The 15,890-nt window shown below is 42.4% G+C and overlaps 1 protein-coding gene across 6 annotated transcripts in view; it reads right to left on the bottom strand.

Annotated features, from left to right (window-relative positions):
* utrn (utrophin) overlaps positions 1-15,890 on the bottom strand; it is a 159,672-nt gene that overhangs the window by 46,631 nt on the left and 97,151 nt on the right. For all 6 annotated transcript variants that reach the window (XM_046372941.1, XM_046372940.1, XM_046372943.1 and 3 more), the window contains 4 exons: positions 7,559-7,688; positions 4,956-5,224; positions 3,892-4,038; positions 834-912 (listed from right to left, as the gene is read on the bottom strand). In XM_046372941.1, the coding sequence (XP_046228897.1) occupies positions 834-912; positions 3,892-4,038; positions 4,956-5,224; positions 7,559-7,688 (625 nt within the window). The remainder of the gene's footprint in view (positions 1-833; positions 913-3,891; positions 4,039-4,955; positions 5,225-7,558; positions 7,689-15,890) is intronic.

Below are 15,890 nucleotides of genomic sequence, written 5' to 3'. Positions count from 1 at the left end.
ATGGATAGGGCAAGATAAGGACGCAGTACTTTATTGATCCCTGGGGGAATATTAGGCTACTAGTGTAATGAGAGCGAATGTGTGATGGAGTAGATAGTGTCATAGTGTCGGCGAGATGAAAGAAGAGACGTAGCGCTGTTTTGTCTGGTGGGGTAGCAGAGCTCTCAGCAGGGCTTACTTGGTAAATTCATGTCTACTGGTGGCACGACACGGCGGTCAAGATTACCACCTGCTCTGAATCACACACCGTCCATTTTGTCTCTGTGTCTGACAGCCAGCAAAGCAAATCAGGTGGAGCAGAAAGAAGACTAATGGCTGTATGATTACAGAAAATGACGAGAGAGAGACAGAGAGACAGAGAGAGAGAGAGAGACTGGCTGCTTTGTTTAATGTTCCCACTCCTGCATTTGTCTTTTCTCTCCAGCTTTGTCTCTAACTCTCTCTGTTCCTCTTTCTCTGCTAATGACCACTCTAAAGAGGGTGAAAGAGGAGGGAGTCAGTGGAGAGTTGTAATTAAGGCTTGCATTATTCAACAGTAAAGTGCCTAGTCTGCAAATAGAGTGTGTGACGGTGTGTGTGTGCGTGCATGCGTGTGTGTCAGAAAGAAAGAGAAAGAGAGAGAGAGAGAGAGAGAGAGAGAGGGAGATTATGTGCGAGGACCCAAACATCCACTGAGCAAGAGTGGCTGTGAAGCTGAAGCTGTGGCCGAAGATTAGAAGATGATGGGACATGAAAAAATCAGGGGATGTGAAACAGTATGAATGAGAGGAAACAAATCAAGTGCCTCCAAAATTTTCTCATTTCCTAAGAGAGGTAATTGGCTCTGTACTCACTGGAGAGGAAGTGTTGCGAGGAGGGGCCGAAGTCTCGGTGGGCTTCCTGCAGCAGCTTCAGTCTGTCCTCCACTGCCACCTGCATGAAGACGGGAAGACAGGACAGTCAGCTGTGGGCCTTAAAGCTGCACCCAGCGAAACAGAACTTCACAGTGGCTGGAGATGGCGTCATGGTTGGAATGAAGTCAATTTCAGTGCAATTAAATTGAAAGAGGATTTGTTGTAAAATCCCAAACTCAAGAATCTTTTTTTTATTTTACAGGTATAAATATGCACTGTGTCATGTTTTGAATGGGTATGAGGTTGCCCCAAACCCAAAAGTTCACTGTAGCACTCGCAATGTGAATAATATCCTTTATCACACACATTGTACTTATTGTAATATCTTAGAGTAAAGGTTTTGCGAAATAGAAACTTTTTATTTAAAAATGAAGTGGGCAAATCAAAGTATTTAATCTAAGGTTGCAAAACCACAAAAAAGAGACGACAGATGAGAGGAGATGAGACATTTCCTGCAGCAGTACTGTGTGTAGGTTGTTAGTCGTTAATGAAATCATCATATATTGTGCTCTAAGACTTTGTTCTTTCGGTACTGAAAGAGGTGTCGAGAATCACTCTTTAAACTAGTGTTGTATCAAAGTTTAACATTCTGGTATTGAGACGTGCTTAATTTCATCAGGTTGACACAAAAAGTCTGTATAAGAAACTGATAATTCTCTAAAACTGTCCTGCTTACTGGTTTGCACCACTGACCACAATGATCTAATACAACAAAAGAGAATATGGCCTCATGGTATAATTTAAAGATAAAATCTGACAGGAGACAAATGTGTATTTTCAGGATAAAAACTCTGACGTCGTCAACTCAGGTTACGTAGTGAAACAAAAAGAAATAATAAAACATGGTGTTATGTTACTGAGATGCCAGTGAAAATCTGACAAGTTGTTTTGTTGTTTTCATCTTTCATTACTCGTGATCAAACAGAGAAGCCAAATCCAGCAGAGTGGAGGATAACAGCAACAAGAAACCAAACTGCGCTCATCTGCTGCTGCTGAGTGAACTCAAGTGATAGAGAAGAAAAAAAACTCAAATTGATAGCTTGCTTAGGAATGATGCTAGATCAACTGTTCAGCTGTTCATATGCAGTGTGCTCAGTGAAAGGTGAAGGCTCCTAAAGCTGAGAGTAATCCGTCACTTGTGCTCCTGCACCACAGCGAATGCTGTGCCAGGCAGTGCACCTGTGGCATTGCTCCATCATTCACTGACCCACACACCTCAGGCGTTATGGCAGCCAGGTAACGGCTGCCCACACAGGGAACCTGGAAATGGGCTCAGAAAGGCCAGTATCACAGTGTCCTTCCTGTCCACTAATGGCTATCATGGCCACCGTCCCACAGAGAGGAAGATGGGAACTGTCTGCATATCAAAATCAAATCATCAAACCACTCAGTCAGACATGGCTTATTAGCCGTCCTGCAGGATGCAAGGAATAAAAAGAGCGGATGACAGAGAGACAAAGTGTGCAGCCCACTCTGCCCTCCTTGGACTCAGTGTTTGAGTTATGGTGATTCTCCAGGCAGAAATACTATTAGCGGCTGTCGGTACAGTACATGGGAAATATCACAAGGCTACAAATTAGCTCAACTACCCAGTCTTGCTGTGCGGCAGTGTTACATTTAAAAAGGGATGACTTTTGGTTCCAAGATTTCTTTTTTTGCTGAAGGCTCATAGAAAGTAATTATTAAGGAGGAAAAAAACTCTTTGACCTGCCATTTCTCTGTATAGACAAAAGTATTGGGCCACCTGACCGTTACATCAACAGGGACTTTAATGACATTACATTCTAATACACAGGAAGCACTGCAGATGTAGCTGCTTCCCCTCTTCTGGGAAGGCTTTCCACAAGATTTTGGTGTGTTTCTTTGGGAACCTTTGCCCATTCATGCAGTAGAGCATTTGTGAGGTCAGACACTGATGTTGGGCGAAAAGGCCTGACTCACAGTATGAGTGTTCCAGTTCATCCCAAAGATGTTGGATGGAGTTGAGGTCAGGGCTCTGTGTGGGCCAGTCAGGTTCTTCCACACCAAACTCATCCAACCATGTCTTTATGGACTTTGTTTTGTGCACTGGGGCACAGTCATGCTGGAATAGAAAAGGGTCTTCACCAAACAGTTGCCACAAAGTTGGAAGCATAGCATAATGCTGAAGCATTAAGATTTCCCTTCACTGGAAGTAGGGTGCCAAATCCCAACCCCTGAAAAGCAGCCCCATGAAGAAATGTCTGGATACTTTTGTCTATACAGTGTATCTCTGCCAACACTCTGCCATGATCAGAACTTAGACAGATGCAGAAAAGATAAGATAGATTACCAATCAGAGGAAAAACTGAGCTAATGTTTATAAATAGTTTCAACACCTGATGAGGAAATGGTGTAAAAGAATGAAGGAATGGGATTATGACACTCGCTTCATAAGGACAATGTGTGCACGCTGGTATGCTCTCAGGCTCACACAAACTTTCACTCCTTAATTCACAACCAGCATCACTTCAGGCCTCTTTCCTTCCGACGCCTTGTGAAGAGACTCCTCCACAACTTTCCCTGTAGGGCTGAGACTTACTCCGCTCTGAGAAACACTCAGCACATCCGTGAGAGCCAAGAATGTGACTGCTGTTCTGTGAGAACAGTGTCCATTGATGTTTCGTGACAAAGTGCTGCAGTGAGAATGAAGGTGTGTTGTGATGAAACAGGTACACAGGTAGAGGGACAACACTCAGTCCCCTGTGTGTTCAGTTGGCAAAGTGAAATCAACAGGCACTTTGTGAGAGGAAAAACTGTGGGAGACAAGACAGCGGAGGTAAAAACACTCTGGCAGGCAGGAAGCAGCATGAAGGAACGGGAAGAAAGAGGATAAAGACATATTGAAAACAGCATTAATTTATCCAAGCGTGGACAAAATGCTGCAGGAAGAAAGGTGGCAGAGAACCATAAGAGAAAGCAAGAAAGAGTGTGTGTGTTTGTGTGTCTGCTCATCTGCAGATGACTCAGAAGGACCTACCTGTAGTAGCTTCCATCTCATGTTGAGCTGGTCCAGTTGTCTGGAGGCAGTGGAGGACAGCTGGATGTCCAATGGCGTCAGCTCAGCAGAAAGCTCATTGACGATTCTTACATCCTGACGAAACGGGGCGATCTCTTCTCTGAAGGCCTGGACAGGAAGTTTGATGTTGTTGCAGGGTGACAAAAGTGAAGTTGGAACTGTATTGTACTGTAAAGATTGGGCTAACTAATGAAATTTGAACTTTCACAAACAATAACTGTGAGTTTCTGTTGCAGAGAATGCCCCTTAGTTCATCTTAACCGCTGTGTATCTTTTTTGTATGGACCTTATAATCTCTAACTGGTGATAAATCATTTTTTAAATTGAGTTTTGTTGCGCTATAGTTAGCATTTTAAGTCTCAAATATAGCTGTCAACAAACCGTCACATCCTGGAGGGGAGTGTTTCCACTGTTGTAGCGAAATCTATTAATAGACAATATTTATTCAAAGTGGATGCCTACATGACATGGATTTTAAGAGACATAACTGGCCAGACTGTCCACGGGGAGGCAATCACTGAGATGCAAGGTTGTGTAACAGACAGCCAAAAGGCGGCAAGAGTGAAAGAGTTGCCTTCGCTCATGCAACCTGTGACTATTTTTGGCACTGCCGTCTCTCCTCTGTCCTCTGTTTCTCCTTTGTCACTTTTTCATCGATTGTTTGCTGTTAGTTGGAAGTGTTGTCATTTTTCTATTTGCAAACTAAATGTGTTGCTTGTTACTTGGCCAGATCTCCTTGGGGGAAAAAAAAAAAAGGCATCTTCAAATTTTGATGAGTAGCATTTGCAAACAAACAAGACAGGATCATCAAACGAGTACACGATCAAAGTGAGGAGAGAAGAGAGTGGAAATTGCGTGAGAATCCTCAGCCAAATCTCAGCCAAATTAAGGAGACACCTTATAGTTAAACTTTAACGATCCTGCAAGTTAAAGAAAAGATAAGATTTGTTCAAGCTGACCTGGTGCTGCATGCTGCCATGATGTACAGGCAGGTGGGGTGTCTGACTCTTGAATATTTGACTCACCACGGTCTTGTCAATGTGGTCCTGCAGAGAGTCAATCAGCAGATCTCCCACAGGCTGCCAGGTTGCTTTGGCCTCCTCTGCCCGAGTCAGCCGCAGGTCGAGCTGGTCCATGGAGCTCTGTAGCTCCTGGAGGCGCTCCAAGGCTCGCTCCACCTGACTCTGCCAGCCGCCCATGTGTCCTTTCAGACGCTCCCATCGCTCCCTCACCTCGCCCGTCTGCTTGCGGATGGCCCGGGCCAACCCTCGGGCCTTCTCCTCTGGGGTGAGGTCTGGTGGAAGAGAAAGGAGGGAGGAAAAAAAAAAAGAGAAAAGTCAGTCAAAGAGAGAGGTCATTTGGTGAGACACAGACAGTTTTCATGTCTTTTATTACTCCTTGATATACACTTAGTTTTCATTGCACTACATGGCATCATCATATTTTTCACCAAAAATTAAATACAGTTTGTGGCTCTTTTTATTGCAGAAACAGAACCTGTTTCAGCATTAAAGATATTTATGTCTTTCAATTATGCAGCTTTATATTAAAGAGAGAGAGAGAGAGAAATCCTGATAATTTCATGTCAGACTCTCTTAATTTTTTTGAATTATTCATGATAAAGGGCTCCTAATTTATGGAGGTCTGTCATTTCATTAAGATGATATCCTCCTTAAAATCATTGAGAACATGATTAAAGAAGGCCTTAACCTGTGTCATGTAGGTTAAGGCAATGAGCTGTTTTGGGCCTTTCGTGCACTTTCCATTATTTGTGTGTCCTTTGTTTAATTTCAGCTTCGACAAATATGCAAAACTCAAGATGAGGAGGGCAGAAGGTAATTTAAAAAAAAGGGAAAAGAATCTCAATTAGGGGAAGGTGGAAGTAAAAAGTGACCAAAAAAATAAAAACATATATATATATATATATATATATATATATAAAGGTATATAAAGGTAGAGACACACACAGAGTATCCAGGGAAGAAATGAGGACAGCGGGAAAGGTGAGGTGAAAGGATAACTGTGACATATCTGAGGATGCAGACAGAGAGGAATGAAGAAAGCAGGCAGAAGAGAAAACTGCTCCCCAAATCCCTATCTTAACTGCAAAGAAAAATGAGCAGCTTTTATGAGTTCGAGGGTCGCGTCTCCAGGGTGGTGACAGAGTTACCACTTTCACCTGTTGCCCCTCTGCAGTCTCTCTTTATCCCGCCCCCTCTTTCACACACAGTACACGCGAGTCGGACATAATGCCAATGTTTTGCACATGCAAGAATGCATTCAGGGGCACAGACAAAACAAAAAAAACTCAGAAAGTAAATGTAAGAAAAAAAAAAAGCTGTTACGACTTTACTGCTGTGTCACTCAGAAACCTCATCTCCTCTGATTAAACAAGCACAGCCTCTGATCTTAAATCAGCTTTTTATCTATTTATACAATGAAGCGACGCTTTGATATCCGTCTCAAAGATCACAGACAACAAGTCTCGGAATGCGCTCTGAAGTCTCGCCACACCCCCATTCAGCCCCTTGGGTTGATTTAATTATTTACACAGTAGGGTTTTAGTTTGAAGGGAAATGTGCTGACTTATCCAAGACGCCCCTGCCGCATCCAACGACGACGGAGAGGGAATGCTCAATGAGATGGTGCATATTTAATTGTTGAGTGTTCTCTTACATATTGGTATAAGCACCAGCTCAGATTTTAGTGAATGGCATTTCAAGGGCATTTAACCTCAAAACTGAGCCACCAAATAAGAACTTATTTTCTGACAACCAGACAGGGTTGTTATGAATGTTCTGAACGAGACACCTTGTTGATCTGGTTCGAAATAATGAAAAAAATACCCCAACCAACCAACTACTGTTAGACTTGCTGTGTATTCTTAAAGAATTATGTTTCGTTTGACTAAAATTGTTACTGTGCTACTTCAAGATGTAATACGAGCTCCTATTTTACCTGAAACTGCTGTATTAAGGAGCAGAAAAACACAAAAAGTGGTTAATATGGACAGTAAATGGTGCGTCTTACTTCAAAATAAGGCCTTAACATTTCCGCATCGAGTTAGGGCACAGAGTGGTGAAAGGTGAGCTGCTCTCTCCATGCAAAATGATACATATTCTTCCTTGGACCTGTAGCGCTATTTATTCATCTAGATTGGTTTGGTGTGAGTGCCTGACTTCTGGAGGTATCGGCTAGACAAGAGACTCGTGTTCATGACAGGAGGGGATGTGAACATATACATTCGGAACTGTTATGGCTGAGCAGTAACGTCAGCTAAACTTTCATCCATCCGTGAGCAGATGATTGCATCCTTCTCCCCAGTGATATGGAAAGAACACAGTTCCTACGTGAAGTTCCTACACGAAACTGCTCACAACAAGGTCTGTGCATTTTCTTCAGCAACCATGTCATGATTTCTGGAATGCTTTTGAGTACTTTGAGTAACTGGTGCCCTCTAGTTCCATTATGTTTGAGAGAAGGTCATCCAAGCAGCCAATAACTAACAACTCGCAGCAAAACAATCTTGGAGGGATAAATACGACTTCAGGTAAGCGGGAAAAACTGTACTTATGGTGTGAACAGTTAATGTAAACATATGGATGCTTTTTATCGAGTGTAAACATACCCGTCTTTGGCTGCAGGTTCTTGCGTGGCTCTCCAGGACCTTCGATGGGCTGGTCAGCGAGAAACATTCGTGCTTGATCCAAAGTACTGACCACCAAGTGCTCACGTTCCTTCAGTTCTGAGCGAAGCACCTGCAGGAGAAACGCAAAGCGCCGTGTCAAAGGGGCTTCAGTCCGTAATAAACGAGGGCACAAATCGCTCGCTCTCTCTCTCAATGAGAAAAAGGGTGCATTTGAAAGCAAGAGTCTCATCTGAGAAACGGGAAATGAATGCATTTTCTCTGCAGGTATGAGAATGTTCCCAACTCTTTTCTGGTGATCTCATCTGCACCAATGAACTCCAAATGAACCTGATGTACTGTATATGAATGAGGTGATGTATCCAGATTGCTACCCCCCACCCCTCCACACACACACACACAGAAATGACAGGGTTATTCCACCGCTTATTTCAACGGATCAACCAGTTCTACTTAAATCAACTCTGACTTTCACTATATTACAAAAGGGGCTCTTCAGCTATGGCTGCATGTACAAGCAAAGAACAGGAGCAGATGTTCACGTTCAGCTTATGATAAACAACGCAACTCTCAACGGCTAATTAGGTGGTTGCTGCATTACAAAACACCTTCTCTGCCCAGTCATCAACTATTAAGAGGAAAAGCAAATGCTAAGAGCCAGAGAGCAGCCACGTTACGGGGAGTGTCAGCAGTAGTGAGAGTTGATTAGAGCAGAGACTGAGGGCGAGAGTGATCTGGAAAATAAAACTGAGTTTCTGGGAGCGATATCCTTGCAGAAATAGCATTATCACATATCCAGCCCATCTTCTTTACAAACACACACACACATAAGTATACAGCCATTCACACACAACCCAGAACAGAAGTACAGATGCTAAAAGTTCACAAATTTGATGGACACTTACTCGTAATCTCATGTCAACTAGTGAGCATTGCCACAGCTCACAGCAGGTGATTAAATCTAAACAGAGTAGGCTGAGCATGGCATGTAACAGTATAATTATTCTTGTTTTAATATAAGTGTGACCCCGGGGGACTTCCTTGCCTATCAGAGTGTGTGATTGCTTTGTGAGGAGGCAATGTAGTTTAAGATGCTGTGAGGTAAGTTGATTAGATGGAAAGACTCACTTTGATAAAGTCTCACACTTATCAGACTTATCAAACAGGCGAGTGCAGCGAAAATGAGATGCCAAAAATTCTGCTTCTCATTCGCGCCCACAACACAGACTTGAGTGGCAGATGACAACATGCTGGGATAAGGGGGGTCGTATATACAGCAACATCTGAAGAGATGAGATGAGAGAGAAAAGAAAAGCAGCGCATAGAAAACAGGAAGTAGCAGTCTGCTCACGGGCCTTCAAATGTACACACTCTTCTTCTTATTCCACCTTCAAAATAACAAAGCTCATTTCAGGGGAAACAAGTTTCTGTAAAAGTTTCATTTAGCTCTCTGCAGTGACGATTTCACACAGCCTCCTGCGGAGAAATACACCCTCATGCTGAAATGGAGCATCCTGCTGAACACAAATTAAATCACCCCTGCTAATAAATGGTTTGCTCCGTTCCAATGATTTCCTCCCAGCTCGCAGGGAGGAAACATAATAGGCAGGTAGCTCAGAGAGGGGACGCTGAGAGATAGAGACTAAATGAGAGGTGATTGAGGAAGAGGAAGAGAGGTGTGTATGGGGAGCAGAGATAAGAAAAGGAGGCAAAGGAGCTAAGCTGCGAGGACAAGCACCAGTAAAAACCAACTTCTTGCTTTTTCTTTTTTTGTTTTTCACTCACAGGTTTGCAGGCGATTTAAATGAGGCTTTACAAGGGATTGAATTGAGTGTGAAGATGTTGTTTATTCACAAATATTTGTTGGATGCCGCTTAGAGTTTAGCAAGTCAAATATTCTGATATCAGGTTCGTAGCGTCTCAAAAAAAAGTCTGTCCTGCAAATCGCAGATAGCAGCTGAGCGTGAGCACGAAAAACATCCCGGTGGAAACATCACCGGTTGGATAAATCAGGAATGTCTGATAGCAAAAACACGTAAAAGAACTAATATTTACAACACCAAACCTGTTTCTGCTATTCTCCCGTAGTAACAGACTATTGTTCCAGTTGTATGAAGATATGCAAAGTATCCATCACAAGTGAACAAACGTGACCCTCTGATGAAGTGGACCTTGCGAGTAAACATCATGCAGTCACAGTAGAGCAGCTGCTATCAGCTGATTTCTGACCGCGATCAACAATCAAACTGCTACCAGTGCCTACAGTTACATCTCAGCAACAAGTGACTGAATCATTACAAACAGTAGATAGAGCATATTTTCTGGACTCATCTAGGGCTGCACTGGATTCAGATTTTAATTATCAGATAAGTTGATTGGTTAATCAATAAATTGCTTGGGCTATAAAATGTCAAAAGCGTAGAAAAAATGAAGATCAAAACTCTCATGACAAATCCATGAAGACAAACATGACAAACTATCTGCTGATGAAGATCATGTTAAAGCTCAGAAACAGCTAATAAACGGATCTTGTGATTAGATGACTTTGTTGAAGTCTGAACACTAACGTAATTGTATTACTTGTCTATTAAAATAAATGCTGAAATTTATGACAGCAGTGCTCCCCCTAACATCATCCTTCAGTGTTAACCGGTTCAAAGAGACAAAGACACAGAAGGTTGTAGCACCAAGTAATCCCCTCTGTTAGAAACAGCCTCGCTGCCTGTCATCCAGCCACGGGGTTCGCTCGCAGATCAGACAGACGACTACACCGAAAACCTTTCCCCAACGCTCACACAAGTCTTTTTTTTTAGTGAAACTTCACACATTATCAGAGTGTCACACAGGGACAGGCTTTTCAGAAGGAGCACGAGAGGTAAATATCAAACACATGTACAGCTTTCAGGCTCGAGAAAAAAAAAAAGCTTTTTCTTTCTTTCGCTTTTTTTTTTTTTAAGCAATTCCCAGCAGCCCTTTGAGTGATAACACATGGCTGTCCATGTCAAGACATGAAAAGGGTCTTCACTTTGCTCCTGTTAATAACAGTTTTCAGCATCGACACATCTGAATATGGTCTGTCTGTGATTTGTGAGGGCCAGAGGAATAAAGGACGCTTGTCAGTCCCACAATACTTAGGACATCTATTTTGTAGGTGTGTGTGACCTTGGTTGTGTCTGGGCCCCGGTTTGTGTATGCGTGTGGGCACGGCAGCACACCAGACTCTTATCACTGCCTGCCCTGTGCTGTGCTGGTGATAAGATAGCATCAAAACACAGCTACTTTCAGAGCCCTGCCAAACATCCCTCTTCCCGCTCTCAAAACCCTGCAATCTCAGCCTCTGTGCGATATTACCGCACCTCCTCATCTTCTGCCAGGAGAAAAAAAATAAGCCTCCTGAAAGGACCACTACAATAAAACAGCTCTCAGCATCGGAAAAGCACCTGACAGCGACACAAGGAGCCCCTCAACAATAGGGGCTCACTTACATCCAGACGAAACAGCAAACTGTCAAGAAACTCATCATTTAGACTGTTCTCTTAGAAGAGCTAAAAGCTACTGATAAGTGGTTGAAATCATATTCTCTGACAGGCTTTACTAATCTGCCGCTTGCAGCCTCTGCTGTTTTTTAATAAGTAAAAGACCCACAGATCCTTGTTTCTCACTACCGTGCAACAAATAAAATAGTAAGACTCAGTCAAATAATAACGCACACGTAGGTTTCTTCAGTGATAGTTACTGACGCAACACTGTTTCATTGTTTTCTGAAAAATACATGTAAAAAAATGTATTTAATTTAGTTTTTAGAACAGAGAGCCCCAACAAAACCCCCATGAGCGATAACTTGGCGACAAAAAGGAAAAACTTTCTTTCAGAAGGCAGAAACCTTCTAAACTTAAGACGAGACGGGCTGTTAGCAAAACACTGACAATCTGTCACCTTTTCAAAGGTTATGTACACATACAGCAAACACTAAGCAACATTAGCATTTGGTAGGAGTCCTGAGTTTCTGTCCGTCTGATGAATGTACTGGAAGTATTCACTTTCTTTTTTAACTCTGTCTACACAAATGCCAGAGGAACATTTCTGGCTATCCAGCTGCTAAACACTTCACCATGTGCTCCATTTGCCGTTTAGTGCCGGTCAGCCAGTCTGCCGTCGGTTCTGACAGCTGGAGACAATACAGATGAGAGCAAATGACAGTGAACAAAAACAGTTAAGCTGTGTGCCGTAAAACCCAAACTTTAAGCTAAAAGACACTGAAAAGCTTCGTACAGCTGAAGGTAACTTTAGAGTCAGATTATATTTATCTGTTTTTGCAAAAAGAGTGATTATACGGCCTTTGATGTTGCAGGGTCTTACGCTGCTAACACACAGTGTCGACATATTCCCCTAGACTGTATGATAAAGCTGTAATATTTAATTGACTTTAACAAAAAAGAAACTGCATTCAGCCAGCAGGGTGACAAAACCATCTGGGACCGACAACATCATGAAACTGCACCAACAAATACACACGAAGCAGACAAAAACAATTAAAAGTTGCTCGAAGCGAGGCGACTGCAAGTCTTTCCTTTCCTAAGAGATAAGGTAAAGTCCAGCACAGCAGTTTAATCCATTTCATTCTCCTTTATGACCTGTCCGTTCAGGTGCAAATGGTGCTAATCAATCACGCAGGCACAGTGATTTAAAATGGGTTCTGTTATTAGACCACTCACTTTAGACAGGGTAATTGTACGCTGCTAAAGCATACTGGGACTTATTTAACTGCCAAGTTAAATACATTTAAATTTAAATTCACACTTTTGACCATTTGTCCTAATATTTATTCAGTCTGAAACATTCGGAGGAGCTTTTGAACGGAGCAGACTGGACTGTTCAGTGCAGACATGGAGCCAACTGTTGCTGAAAGATAAGAGTAGTTAAAAAAAGCCCACAAGCACTTGGTCTCTCGTTCCCACTTTTTGATATAAAAGCTGTTAATTTAATTGAGCAGATTGATGAGTTTAATCAGCTGGATGCTGACAGAGGCCTTTTATTGGATAATTGAATGTGTGATTAATAAATGCTATTAGGGCCATTTTAGCAGAGAAAAACACAGACGTAGATCAATACACAATGGAGGGAGCAAGAAGTCACTCGAGACAGACAGGACAATGTCCACCTCTCTCTCTCTCGTTAAACTCCTTTGGGAGTTGCCAAATAACCAGCTGCTTTCTGCCAGAATCTAATATAACATTTGTGTTCAAATGTGAGTATCCATCCATCCATCTATCTATCCATCCTTCCCTCTTTTTCTCTTGATCTAATCTTGATCCGTTTGTCTTTTCCATCACTCTTTCCTCCTTTCGGACCACAGCTCGCTCATATTTTTCTTCCCTCTGATTCTGTAATAACGGCAATATCAGTTGCTCTCTGTTGAGTTAAGTGGCTTATCCCTCCTCTTTTATCTCCTCACGTCTCCCAGACAAAATAAGAGGAGGAAAAAAAGACAGGTTGTCCCACTTATACTCTCAAGCCTCCCTACCTCATAGATCCCAATTTCCTTAAATCTATACACATTTCCCCCATCACACTGACAGAGCAGCTGGTGTGTGCGTTATCACTGAGCCACTGAGGGGATTTGCATGTGTGTATGCGTATGGGTGTGTGTGTGTGTCTGTGTGTGTGTGCGTCGGTGTAAGCAAGTAATAAAGCATGACGTGTTCAAAGCCCCAGCTTTTTGTGCTGCTCGGCCCCCTCATCCTTCTCAGGGCCGGCGAGAACTCCAGGCCAGCCTATTAGGAATACAGAGGAGAAGGAAGTGGAGGGAAAATATAAGACAGTCAAAATGAAAAGAGAGCTTTCAACTCCCCTGTTTCAATATTTTCTATTTCAGATTCTTAAAGCTGAAGTCCTTGAGATGAACAAAGCAACGGAAAGCGGACAGAGGGAGAAATATCGTGCGAAGGCAAAGAGAAAGAAAGACCGCAAAGGTGTAGGAGGCCAGCAGCAGGACAGGAACTGCAGAGAAGCAAACGAGAAGGAAGAGTGAGAACGAGAGTGAAGACACGGGAGGACTGTATGCTCCTGTGGTTGTTGTTTACTCTCAGGCCTATTCCATATCGAATGGACCCTGATCTGCAGGTGTGAAACATGTCTCTGGTCTCTGTCACACACGTCTCAACATCATTAAAAACCTCAGAGGACACATTTTAATTAACCTGGACAAAAATGCAGACGGAACAGAAAATCGGATAATGAGTGCTCAAAGCCAAATGACAAACTATTTCTATCTCTCTCTTTCTTCAAGTTATTTTTCAATTTATACATCTCTTTTCTCCATCCATTGTGCCCTGGGTCTGGTTCCGGGATGTCCTCCTGGATGGAAACGCCTGAAATTAACCCTCCGGGAGACATCCTAGCCAGGTGCCCGCTGGCTCCTCTCGATGCGAAGGAGCAGCGGCTCTACTCTGAGCAATCATCACGACAGACTGGTACAGCGTCCGCATCACAGCAGACGCTGCTCCGATCCGCCTGTCAATCTCCCACTTCATTTTAGAGAAAGGAGAGGACAGTGTGGACTTCCCAGCTGAGGCTGCACAGCTATGGATAAGCGGAGGATCACGAGAGACAAGACATCTCTTTCCTCCACAGACAACACACTTAAATGATGACCAGATCATCGCCAAACCGTAACTTGCTGCTCCACGGATACAATACATTCACTGTATCTGCCATTGTTCCAATATTAGCCGTGATATTTTTTGGGGAAAAAATATTCCTTTATGTAATCTGTTCTGCTTTTAAATGAAGACTCTTCATTAAATCGTAAAAAAAAAAAAGATACTTAGCAAGCATTACAGCAGAGAGAAAATTGATTGTCCTTGGTTCGGTAGATCAGTTATCTTTCTTTCGATTTTCTGAAATTAGCGGCTGCAAAAATGTGCCAGACACACAGTTTTTATATTGAAGCCTTGGTTCTTTGTTTATTTTTGGGAAGTTATGATGCTGTTTCGAACTCCTATAGTTTATAGGCCTTTACTAACAGTGTAATTTTTTACATTTTGTTTATTTTCCCAACCCAAAACTTTTTCTTCTCATACCCTGTGTTAATATTTAGGTGTGTTTGATTCATTCCACCATAATTGACTATATATTATCCAATTTCAGCTTTTTTGAAAACTGATTACATCTCTGTGTGCATGGTTGCTCAATTAGTCTTGATTAGTATTGTTCCACCAAAACATAATAAGAAAATGCACTGGAATATATAATTATATAATGATAAACTGTAATAAAACCTTGCACGTCCTTAAGTAGATGCAGACACAAATGCACTTTTGTTAAATGAAGCACATAGAAAATGGGTGGGTAATGGGTAATGGTCTGGTGAGCCTCAAACACACGTATGTAATGTGTGTGCGTGTCTGTGATCACGCACCAGCGCATGACGGCACATGTGTTTACTCTCAAGGCGTTCTGGGGAACAAAACAACAGCGTGGTGAACGGGCTACGGAGAAACGCATTACGAAGTCGTTCGCAGCGGCGGCCAGCACACTGCGAGTAAACAGTAGCCACAGGGTGAGTCATCTATCTGAAAGCAATTACACGCCAATGCACTATCACAATAACCAGTGGTTACAATAAATAATACAGTGGGGAACACGAGCGACAAATAGATGACAAAGGTGCGAATGGGCCAGCACAATGAAGTTATTGATTGCTTGTTAGAATAAATGATACAGTGTGGTGTGACGGTGATAAATAACAACAACTCAAAAAATGAAAAAGGAGTAATAACAGCGCTGATTGTGAAGTAGTTTGATATTGGTCTTTAACACTTCACGGACACATGATTTTTGCATGGTGACCATAGTAATAATAAGAATGCTGAGGATTAACCGTGGACACATAAAACATCACATTATGGGTATGCTTGACTGCTGCAATCTGTAGTTCAGCTGAACGTACTGGAGTCAACGTGCTGACTGGTCAGACGCTTAGAAATGTCAGAGTGATTACCACCACTGCTTTACAATAACAGTATCTTCACATGGTTTCAGCCCTGACTGTTCAGCAGGTGTGTAGAAACTGAACACAGTAATTGAATGTATGTGAACACTTGGAACATCTCTATAATATACTGTAACATCAGTTTGATGGGTTATCGACTTCAGTCGGGATTATAATTAATATAGTGGTAGCACAGGCATAATATCTTTTATTGTAATTTAGCGTTGTCCTCTATAACACGGTCTAATCGTGTTGTTTTAACCAGCTGAATCTCGAACGTGTTGCCATACATTCATTTATTTGTAGCGGCCCACCACATAT

Source organism: Scatophagus argus, chromosome 19 (genome assembly GCF_020382885.2).
Source record: "Scatophagus argus isolate fScaArg1 chromosome 19, fScaArg1.pri, whole genome shotgun sequence".
NCBI lineage: Eukaryota > Metazoa > Chordata > Actinopteri > Scatophagidae > Scatophagus > Scatophagus argus.
Note: the sequence above shows the minus strand (reverse complement) of the source record. Positions and strands in the feature narration are given on the sequence as shown.